Here is an 11,495-nt window from a genome sequence, read left to right as displayed (position 1 = left end):
AGCCATCCATCACAAGAAATCAAGAAATATCCCTTAAAAATTCCCCAGAGTGAGGTTTCAAACACCACCCAGAAAGGTAAAGCCAAGGCCGTGCAGCCACCCAGGATAAAGATAAAGGAGGCACATGTTGAACCAGGGTCCTCCACAGCAAGGTACGTTAAGGAGTTCTCGTTTGAAGAGAGCCGCAGTGAACTGAAAAAACCCAATGTGGGAAGAGTCAAGAATGAGCAGCCGACGGTCCCGAAAGAAGAAGGACCGATGAAACCAGCCAAGATTCGACCGCTGAACTCCCCCGGGAGAGAACCTCTTCGACAACAACAGTATGAGGATATCAGCGACTCGGAGGACGAAGAAGAGCAACCGGAGATCGAACAGCCCAGCGAGGAGGAAGAGGAGAGTGATCCCGGCAGCATCTTCTCCGACCCGAAGCAACCACCGACAGAGCACAAGACCCTCCGAACAGGACAGCACCGGGGTAAGAAGAAAGAAATGGAGACCTTTGACATCGAGAAATCTTCTGAAAGACTGGCGAGAGACGTGACCTGGGGTCCAGTGCAGGCTAAGGACGGACGGCGTACGTATGTACCCGAGGTCGGCCAAACCGAGTACCAGATCCCGGCAGGATGGGCCAGCAGGTTGGGAGACCGGGTGCAGCTCGAGGTGGAAGCGACAATCGGAGAATGGGCTAACATCCTGATGACACCATCCTGCTCCACCCTGGCAGCGCACTATTCCCTGACTACCAACTTCAGGAACGCATACATTGGAATTATGTATGATGTGATGCTGCGACGACTGAAGAAAGCCGCCTACAAGTACTCCAGGGAAACTCAACAGCAGCTGGACGAAGTGTCGGCTGATGAAGAGGAACCTCAGGCGACATCTTCGGAGCCAGGACCGCAGATCCCGGCGAGACAACCAGAGGTGTCAGCTCAGCTACCTGCCACTAATACGGGACAGGACGCTTACGCCGAGCTGAAGAATCTAAGGCTGGTGATTAGGAGTAAAAACGCAGACGAAAACAATGAGGAGTATCTGAAAGATGTTTGGCCAACCGTGCTGTCTACCACCAACCACGAGGGAGCCAAAAAGTTGTGGCTGACCAGCGTGACCTCGGACCCGATGGTTGGAACAGATTCAGCACAGAGCAACTATGAAAGGCTGGTGTTGGAGGACATGGATGATGAAGAGTCCCAGGTGAAGAGAGCCAGAGGACGGCTGGACAAGGGAAGCAGGTTGGAACCGCTTTGGCACACACTTAAGCAGACCGTTTCCCCTGCGAGGTATGTGAAAGTACTGCGAGAGGTGACAAAAGGACGCAGAGGAGAGATCGTGTTCGTGAAGTTGCCGGTGAGAAGCACGACGGTCGCTCAGATGGATGTAGCAGTGCAAGGATTCGACCTGGAACAGCAGTATTACGAAGACAAAAGGAAGAAGGAGGCTAGCCAACCGGCAAAGCCACCTGGAAGGGTTAACATCAGACAACCATCTAACTTCCAGGGTAGACCGTTCCAGCAAGGAGCACCGCCATCCAACTTCCAGAGCAGGCCGTTTCAACAAGGAGCACCGCCATCCAACTTCCGGAACCGGCCGTTCCAGCAGAAACCACCAGGACCACAAGGGAAACCGACCAACCCTCCGGCTTCATCAAACCAGCCAGGAAAAGGTCAGTTCCTGACAGATGAGGAGTATAGGAAATTGAGCCCAGAAGAGAGGACGGCCCTCCGTGAGTCCCGTAAAGCCGGGGCCGGAGGGTCACCAAAGTAATGGCGTCCAGGTCGCGGGTCATTCTAGAAAATGCCTACTGGGAGGGGGACGAAATCTACGCTAAAGTGGAGGGAGTACCCTACCTGGTGGACACAGGAGCGGAGGTGTCTATGACCCGCAAAGACCTAAAAACAGCAGGACACCTGAAGGTTCAGTTTGCTAATGGAAAAATAGAAGAAATGCCCTATGGGACCTGGAAAGGAGTAGTGTGGGTGAAAGGTCCCTACAATCTCCTCACGGTAAAAGACTTAGACGAACTCAGTAAAAAGAAAGGCACACATCGCCGACTAGAGCGAAGGCTGACAAGCTTGAAAGCAAGATTGGTGAAAGTCGGCCCGACCCAAGCAGGATCAGAAAAGCAAGACTGGTACAAACCGGTCGACATACCAACGGTGACAGAACAGAAACTTGAAGAGAGTGACTTCTCCCCGGCTGGAAAAGAGAAGCTGCGTGAGATCATCGTTACGGCGCAGGTGGCACGGTTCAAGAACGATTGTGGAGATTTGGGCCCAAAGTTTGTTCATCACATCGAAGGTGGGGTTCATCCACCTGTTCGGCAGTACCCGTTGAACCCAGGAGCAGTCGAGGAGATGGACAAGATCGTGAAGGAACTGGGTGCCCTAGAGATCATCAGAGAGGAACTCAACCCGATCACCAACAGCCCCATCCAGGCGGTGAAGAAACCTGAATCGGCTGGAGGGGGTTGGAGGCCAGTTATCAACTTCAAGGCCCTGAATCGGAGAACAATAGCAAACCGAGCCAGTCTAATCAATCCACAAGGAGCGCTGAAAACTCTTCGAGTCAAGAAGTTCAAGTCTTGCATCGACCTAGCTAATGGATTTTTCTCCCTACGCCTCGCCAGACAATCGCAAGGTAAAACTGCATTCACCCACAAAGGCAAAAGCTATGTGTGGCAAAGGTTACCCCAGGGCTACAAGAACTCCCCAAATGTGTTCCAGTCAGCAGTGATGGAAGTACTGGGGGACGTAGGAGCAACTGTGTACATTGATGATGTTTTCATTGCTGATGACACAGAAGAAGAACACTTAGAAAGGCTACAAAAAGTAGTTGAAAACCTCACCAAGGCAGGGTTGAAGCTAAACCTCAAGAAATGTCAATTTGGACAGTTCCAAGTGAATTATCTGGGTTTCCAAGTCACGTCGGACTTGGGACTCTCTGATGGGTACAGAGAAAAGCTGACGAACATTCAACCACCTCAGTCAGAAAATGACTTACAGAAAATATTGGGATTGTGCAACTATGTCAGAGACCATGTGCCCAACTATCAGAAATATGCCAAACCCTTGTACCACTGCCTGAGGAAAAGTGAGGACGATGAGAAAGACGGAAAAAGACCCTGGGTTTGGACAGCAGCCAATCAACAGAACCTAGAGGAACTGAGAAGGGCCATTCTAGCAGCTGTGAGATTGGAGCCCAGGAGTTTGTCAGAAAGACTAGTGGCAGAAATCAGCTGCGAGAATGACGATGCCATGATCAAAGTGAGCAACGAAAATGGAGGCTTGGTTACCCTGTGGAGTTACACCCTGACTTCTGTTGAAAAGAAATACCCGCAGGAGGAGAAGGAGCTAGCGGTGTTAGCTCGATATTGGGGCGTGCTGAAAGATTTAGCACAAGGACAACCAGTTAAAGTCATCACACAAAGCCAAGTTCACAAGTACCTAAGAAAAGGGACTGTGGAAAGTACTAAAGCAACCAATACTCGGTGGGGAAGATGGGAGGACATCTTGCTGGACCCGGAGCTTGAAATTGGGCCAACACAACCCACCAGTAAGAAAAAACCACAAGAAACACCTGAGAAGCCAGAACAACCGGAATGGACAATCTACACCGATGGATCCAGAAAGGGGTCCGACCAGTCGGCATACTGGGGATTTATTCTGAAGCAGGATGGCAAAGAGAAGTGCCGTCAGAAAGGAAAGGCCCCCGGTAGTGCTCAAGCCGGAGAAGTGACGGCAGTACTGGAAGGATTGCTGGAGCTGGTGAAAAGGAAAATCAAAAGTGCCAGGTTAGTAACCGACAGTTACTACTGTGCTCAGGCCCTTAGAGAGGACTTGGCCATTTGGGAAGAAAATGGTTTCGAGACAGCAAAGGGCAAGCCAGTGGCACACAAAGACTTGTGGAAAAAGATTGCTGAGCTAAAACTGCAGTTGGAAATAGATGTTGAGCATCAAAGAGCACACACGCATGAGGGAGCTCATTGGCGTGGGAATGATGAAGTGGACTGTTATGTCCAACAAAGAAAGATCGTCTTTGTCGGTACCGAGAAGTGGGACAGAACTCCCAAAGGACGGGAGGTCCCAGAAGAATACGTGGTCGAGGTCGTGCGGAGCGTGCATGAGGCCCTTGGACATGCAGGCGTGCGACCTACACGTAAGGAACTGGAGGAGCAAGATCTCTGGATCCCAGTGAAACAAGTCCAACGCGTGCTAAGGGACTGTGAAGTGTGTGGTCAATACAACGCAGGTCGCCGAGGGCAGCGGATGGATGGGTTGTCCATCAAAAGCACGGTCCCCTGGGGCTCAGTCTGCATGGATGTTGCAGGTCCCATGGGGATAACAGGAAGGAGAGGTGAAAAGTACCTCTTAGTGCTGGTGGATTCTATGTCGGGGTTTGTAACTACAAAAGCGGCCAGGAAAGCAAACGGCAATAGCGTTGTCGGCATGCTGGAACAAGTATGCAGTGCCCTGGGAATCCCGAAAGAGCTGCGCACGGATAATGGGACTCATTTCCGTAATTCACAGGTTGACCAGTGGTGTCAGAAGTATGGAGTAATGCGAGTTTACTCGCCACCCTACACCCCACAAGCTAACGGAGTGGTGGAACGAGCCATTGGGTTAGTGAAAAGCTGGATAGCTAAAAATGCTAACACCAACAGCTGGAGCACCCAAGCGGTGGAAATAGGGCAGGCCCTGAATGACAGAAGCAGAGCCGAAAGACCCGCCCCTGCGATGGAACTCAACCAACGGCCGTTCACCACGAAGGAAGTGGGGCGGGGCTCCAGCGACAAAAAGGAGAAGCTGACGCCCAAAGTGCCATTCCGAGAGGGACAGCGCGTGTGGGTCAAAGCAAGAGAGCAACCTGTACATGCCGCAGTAAAACCCAAGTTTGACACAACTGACATCGTCAAGCAAGTACTGGACAGGAACACAGTATTGCTGGAAAGGAAAGGGATCCAAGGAGTTGAGCAGCTCAAGCCAGTTCCTGACTAAAGTGAAACAGAAGCCGGTGAAATGGCCAGTGAATCATGTACTATTCCACCCTATCTCGGACTGGCCACCGTGAAAGGGGTGGTTGTAATTAGAAGAACACCTTCAGGGATTTGGGCAGGACGAGCCCTGAAGAAATTGGATTGGGCTAAAAATGGAGTCCTGTCGGAGGAGAGAGAGATGCTGGTTTGGGGGAAAGCTAAAAGCGGCTGTCCGGTTTGTTTAACGGACCACCATCTCCCCATTATCTGGGAAGGACCAGGCCGTGAGAAGCCAAGGCACCAGGGGGCTACCGCAGAGATGCTACAACATCTTCGTGTCTCCCCGGTCACGGTATTGAACAATACAATCTGTGGGAACTGCCGAGTGGGTTACCTGCCCCGGCTTAAGTTGGAAACCCAATGGGGGTGGCTCAAGGAAGAACCAAGAACTTGTTATTGCATGTGGGATGGAGATGAGCTACACCACTGTCCTGTGTGCAAGGAGCAGCTGAATAGCGGAGAGGTAACACTGACAGGCGAAGCTGAAGGGTGGCAAGTGACAAGGTTCTACAGCTCACTGCGATATTACAGAACCTACGGACGAGTGCAATCGAACTATGGGAGCCCCATACCGATAATATTACCAGGACCGTCTGCTCCTCCGAACACTCCAGAAGAACTGGACCCATGGGTGTGGAGGAGGGAAGAAGGACCGCATGATGTCCTGTGGGATTCTGTTCAAGCCGCCTGGCCGTATGACGCTGCTAGAGCTTCCCTGTCATTTCCACCATTGAATGCCAACCACTCTCCTGTGGTCTTCCGGGTACATCGGCCTCATGCATACCAACCATCAGCCGAGGAGCTCAGTGCACTCCCAGATGACGCCCGAGAGCAAGCCGTTAACGGTGGGTGGACAGGCCCCTGGGAATTGACCACCTGGGCACATCTAATTTTGGAGGTCATCAACGACTGCACAATACCAATAGTAGATCTGCCGGATGTACCAAGAGAAGATGGGGTGCGCAGCTCAGATATGTATTACTACACCACTGAGGTGGACGGATGGGGCAGCAATGCGGTGAGACCAAAGGAGAAGTCTTGCCTGTACTGGGTGACAGCGGAATCCCAGTTTCGGGATGGAGTTTTGCAACACCCGGGAGGCGTGGCTCACAGGGCGAGTACGCCCTCTGATCCTAGCACCTCCTGTCACGTCCAGCTGTCAGTGCGCATGATCACCGTCCCCTATAAAGGGATCTACTCAGTCGGAGCAGCCATCAAAGTGGTACCAGACGAGCAGACCTACGCTACCGTGTCCAGTACGGAGCCGGAGCCTCCCAAGAAGAAACCCAAAACTCACGCCTGGCAGAAGCTCGCCTCAGCATTTCCATGGAGAAAGACAAACCAAAACTGAGGGACGCACCGGAAGGAGAAAAACGAGTCGTCAAGTCTAAAGGTCAGCAAAAAACCAAAAAGCGAAAGGGGAGACAGTGTTTTGTGACTAGATTGTTCAAAGTAGGGGTTGGAGTCTCATCGGGACTATCAGACAGAGGCCCGTTTTTAAGACTCCCTACCACCTCCATTCTACTCGATATGCCAAGAGAAGATTTCACTGTTTCCAATCCGCTCACCGAGGCCTATTTTCTCAAGTATCTCATATATCTCCGACCCACCAATTTCCAAAACGTAAAACAGGTAGGGGAAAGTGAGGAGTACACGACGCCCCCTCCCACGAAGCCACATATATTTATCCCTACCGCACCGCCTGCTTGGCAGGGAAGAGGATCCGACAACACGGTTAATTTTGCATCAATCTCCCCTATGTGTCCAAGATCTCTACCATGGACTTTTAATACAGTGTATTTCAGGGTACGGGGGATCGAGCTACGGATTAGGTGGGGTCCCCATTATCTTGAACCACTGCAAGGACTGTATTGTGAAATTTCACTTAATGACATGGTCATTTGGACCACTTCACGAAGTATGGCGAGAACCATAGTAAAGAGGGAAATAGATCCAGAATGTTACATATTTAATAACACCAGGCTTCCATTGAAATTGGAAATTGACAGGGTCTACCCCAATCCACCACACCAGAGGATTTATACTCCGTCATCCTGGGGGTACCGCACCAGACTAACTCTGCATGGACACTCATTGTACACCTACATCTCAATACCGGCCCCAATAGGGTACAGACACGAATCCTGGTATGACCAGGCGCTGAAAACTGGCACCGCCCAAGGCGCGTTTCCTCGGCCGGACTACTGGAGGGTGTTCCACTGGAAGTGGGTGTGGAGGGGGTTGGAGCCTGATTTACCCTACCCCTCTCCCATATTTACAGCCCTGCAGCAGAGAAGGGCCACCAGACGGGTTGGAAAGAACCCTGCCAACCAAGGCCACCTCAAGGCTTTGAGGAAAATCTGTGCAAAGCCTGATACATCGGATCCCAGAGAAGCACTAATCTGGCCAGGATGGATGCTATCGGCATGAAGCGCCGGCCTACAGACCCGGAGTTGCTGGATGTTACATCGGAATCAGACAGCTCTACTGACACTGACGACGACTCGGAAACCTCTAACGAACCTTTGCTACGGAAAACGACTACGATAAACGGAAAGTCCCTATGCCTGAAAGGGCTGCTAACGCTTCTTGCCCTGCTGTTTGCTGCTGCTGTTCTTGCTACTATCTTCTACTTCATCGGAGTTGGGCCGTGGTATCTTACGCATACAAGAGTTACCTACGGACATTCCAAGTACGCTAACCTCAACTGTTGGAACACAAGTAACACGGCGATCTTTGTGCCGTGGGATAACGACACATCTGTCCAGAACCGAACCGCACTATTTGCACAAAATAACGGCAAAAAGTACGTGGAAAGCCGAGCCTTCAAACTGAACGACTCAACACTAGACGACCTTCTGAATCGCACCTGGGAGATCTACAACTACGATTTCCTCGAGACCGGAGCACTCTGCTGGATACGGGTCCTGCAATTTAAAGAACGTCGGACCGTTAGATGCAACTGGATTCATCCGGATCGCGGCATGCCAGAATGGCATTGCAACATGGCTTGTCGATCGCTGCTATTGTTGCCAAATCAAGGGTACTGGGATACCGAAGTAGTATACCCAGCCCCACACAGGTCCTCAGGCTGTCGAGCCTGGCTCCCCCGAGAAGAGTTTTGGGGAGATTTTCACCTAAATTGCAGGGTGGATGACACCATCCCAACCGCACCGCCGGGGAATTGGACCTTCCGAAATGCCTCCCTAGGTAATTTTTCAGTAAACACAACGATGCCATCTGCACCTGATACTTTGACTAACATGACGGCTTTCCTGATCAAGCAAGGACCTAGACGGTTCATGTATGAAAACGAGCAAAAGCACTGCTACAGACACCACTTTCTTTGGTTAGATCCTTGCCTCTGGAACAAGTTTGTGAAATGCGCAGGACAGAACTATATAGTATCAGCCATAGAAGAGTACTGGGCTGATTTTTGGCACTCTCCACGTCCACTCCGTACGGAAATTGAATCCTGGCTGAACAACACGTTCCCATGGACGTACGTAGCCAAAGACCAAACGTTCTTTATGGGAGACTTCCCAGAGGGGACAGTTCGTTCTCACACTGGATTAACGGATCTATACATTGCCAACTTGCGTACACAACCCCTTCCGACTCCTGATGACCTTCTCACCGTTCCTAACACGGACTTCGCAAAGATTGACAAGTGTGTTGCAAAAAGAATTTTTGAGAGCCTAAATGACACCTGTTGGAAGAAAACCCTCTCATCGCCACGGTGTGACCTCTGGCAGGTTGGCGACGCTCTTCACTCTACCTGGAGGTACAGCTGCCCTGATCCCGATAAAGCTCCTACGGCTAAGTGGGCCCTACGAGCCTGGTACGAGGATTACTATCGAAAATGGGACTACGAGTGGTGGGGACTCCAACAACATGAGTTTGAAGCCTGGGTAACACCATGCCTTACGGAATCAACAAACTATTGGGTACAGTACCAGTACATCGCTACGGTCTACTCTAAGGAACGCATGATTTGGCCTGGGATTTTTTGGAGACCGGCCAGTTACGTCAGCCCAAGACCTTGGCGCATGACTTGTAAGAACAACACCAGAAATATCCTTGAGTGTGTAATAGGATTGGCCAGACGACCCTGCGGAGAGCTCCAAGGTTGGGAAAGTTACTGCGAAGACCATTATGCAGACGAGTATGACACTCACTCTTCTGAGGTTACTTGGCGGAAAGTCAATGGAACATGGCGAAGGGCGATAGTGAGCGGACGGACCTGCACCGATGCAATTCTAGGATATCATCTCCAGAAGCGCAAAAGTATACTTGGTCTTCCTGTTCCGTTCATCCCTGACTCCCTTATAGCCATCGCAGAAGGACATGCTTTCCGTAAAAGTCTGTGTGATGGCCACATAGATTCAGGATTTGACTGGGTAGGACCTAACCTTTTGTATTCCAATCTCACCTGCTCAACCACTACAGAGAATTGGCAAAAATGTGGCGAAGGCCCTGATCAACATGATTGTTACTGGTACGAGACTATGGGGGCAACATTGGTGGCCGCTATTTCTGAGGTTGCGGAAGAAGTTGCTCATGTGGTGGAAGAGGGCCTCAACATTGTTGAACAATGGTTGATGAGTGCTTTGAGTCTGCTGTGGCCATACCTCTTGGGCCTCCTGGGCGTCGCTGTCGCGTTGATCATCGGTAAAATCGTCCTGGAGGCGTGGCTAAAAGCACTGTGTCGTTGCAAAAAGAGGAACTACCAGCCCCTCCCCCCGAAGGAGGAGCCTACTTCTGCATAAGAGAGAGCTGCCGTGTGCCTGCGAACCATTCAACCTTCACCGCAGCTGCTGAGAAGACCTGATCCAGAGCAACCATCATCGGACATCATGGAAACCAACTCTTCATCCAACTCTTCAACCAACTCATCAAATCCCAACTCACTTTTTGCACCGATTCAAGTGAGTACCCTTGAGCATTTAGGGATTACCCTGGCCTGGGTAGTCTTCTGCCACACCGGTCCTTGGCCTAAGGGACATCCTATGAGGATCTTCGTCGCGCTACAAGGATATGCCAAGCTGACCCTCCGTCCCATCGTTCTCCACAAATGGGGGTTGGCTTCATCCCTTTTCGCTTGTTACTTGATGGGCCGTACCCGCATTAATTGGCGCAGGGGTGTTGTGGTCTGCTTATGGCTCATCACCGACACCATAGCCCTGATACTGGAATTGGTCATTGGGGGTAGACAAGCTACCCGAGCCGCGCCATTTAAGATCCTCACAGCTATTCTAGAAGGGCTTTTCGCAGTATCTATCCTCATCTACTTAGCGCGCCAGGCCTTGTCTATCAAGGGTCGGGGAAGGCGAATTTGGATGCAAAAGTGGATAATTCTGGCTCTTTGGGCAACGGTTTGGGGGGTCCTGGTGCTTCTCTACTGGCTTCATGACACCTCTGACCTGGCCATTGTTGTATGGCTGATGACCTACGCTGCTATATTCCATGACTCAGCTCATGTCTATGATCGGGGTGAACCAGCTCCAGATCATGACATTCCGGCTCCTGTGATTAATTCACCTTGGCTCGCAAAACAAGCCGGCACACGGGCTTAAACCAGCCTACTCTCTCAAGCTTTCGCTTTCGCATTTTCGTCATTGTAAATGAATGTAGTTAATCAATAACCACTGATCATGAAGTTACCTGGGTTACTATTTCTCCTCAGGCATCAACCTGCTGTGTGGGGTGTGGAGTCACTGCAGAATCTTATGGATTCATTTGGGTTGCATCGTCTTCCCGCTGGTGTCACAAATGCGTGAGCGCCAATTTTAGCAATGTAACGGCAATCCTCTGCGCCACAGGGCTGGAGGATTTGCCCTACATAGCGGATTCCACATCTAGATCCCTGGAACGGGTGCACAAAATCGTGTGGACCTCTGCGTTTGGCCTAGATGACGACGACTTCACAGCATCTCCGTTGTATACGGGACTACGGCTGCCCGTGATTCATAAGTTATGGGAACACCAACTTACTCGGCAATGCCTCCCAACTTTGCATCTGTTGGATGGCCGAATTGTGGCGGTGGGCGACTACCTTCCGCCTACACGTCCCGTGTCTCCAGATTTGTTTATCGACGTCGGATGCCAAGCCAGCAGTGCGACTAACGAGAGAGGTACCCAAACTGAGAACCTCAGTTCATCTCCCCAAGCATGCCAGACTGCGGACATCCTTGCCCCTTCATCTCCATCACCCAGTGATATGGATTTCCAGGATCTGCTAGCAGAATTGGAAGGCTACTGCAACAACCCGTCCGCGCTGCCAGACTTCGGCATGGACCTGCCTTCGCCTCTGCAGCCTTCGCCGGAACATCCCACCCTTTCCGTCTCAGGTGGATCTACACTTGACAACGACTTGGGCGCAGAACACTGGCTTTCTCCGCCATCCAATCTGTCGGAGTATGAGGTTGTGGATTCCTGGACACCTTCATCGTCTCCGGTT

The 11,495-nt window shown here is 51.3% G+C and overlaps 1 protein-coding gene across 1 annotated transcript in view; it reads left to right on the top strand.

Moving 5' to 3' along the window:
• phtf2 (putative homeodomain transcription factor 2) overlaps nt 1-11,495 on the top strand; it is a 36,685-nt gene that overhangs the window by 22,050 nt on the left and 3,140 nt on the right. Inside the window, exons 13-16 of the mRNA XM_032590160.1 lie at nt 322-475; nt 5,830-6,029; nt 8,791-8,876; nt 11,252-11,385. Of these exons, the coding sequence (XP_032446051.1) occupies nt 322-475; nt 5,830-6,029; nt 8,791-8,876; nt 11,252-11,385 (574 nt within the window). The remainder of the gene's footprint in view (nt 1-321; nt 476-5,829; nt 6,030-8,790; nt 8,877-11,251; nt 11,386-11,495) is intronic.

This window comes from Xiphophorus hellerii, chromosome 17 (genome assembly GCF_003331165.1).
Source record: "Xiphophorus hellerii strain 12219 chromosome 17, Xiphophorus_hellerii-4.1, whole genome shotgun sequence".
In the NCBI taxonomy this organism is placed as follows: domain Eukaryota; kingdom Metazoa; phylum Chordata; class Actinopteri; order Cyprinodontiformes; family Poeciliidae; genus Xiphophorus; species Xiphophorus hellerii.
This window is presented reverse-complemented; position numbering and strand designations above follow the sequence as displayed.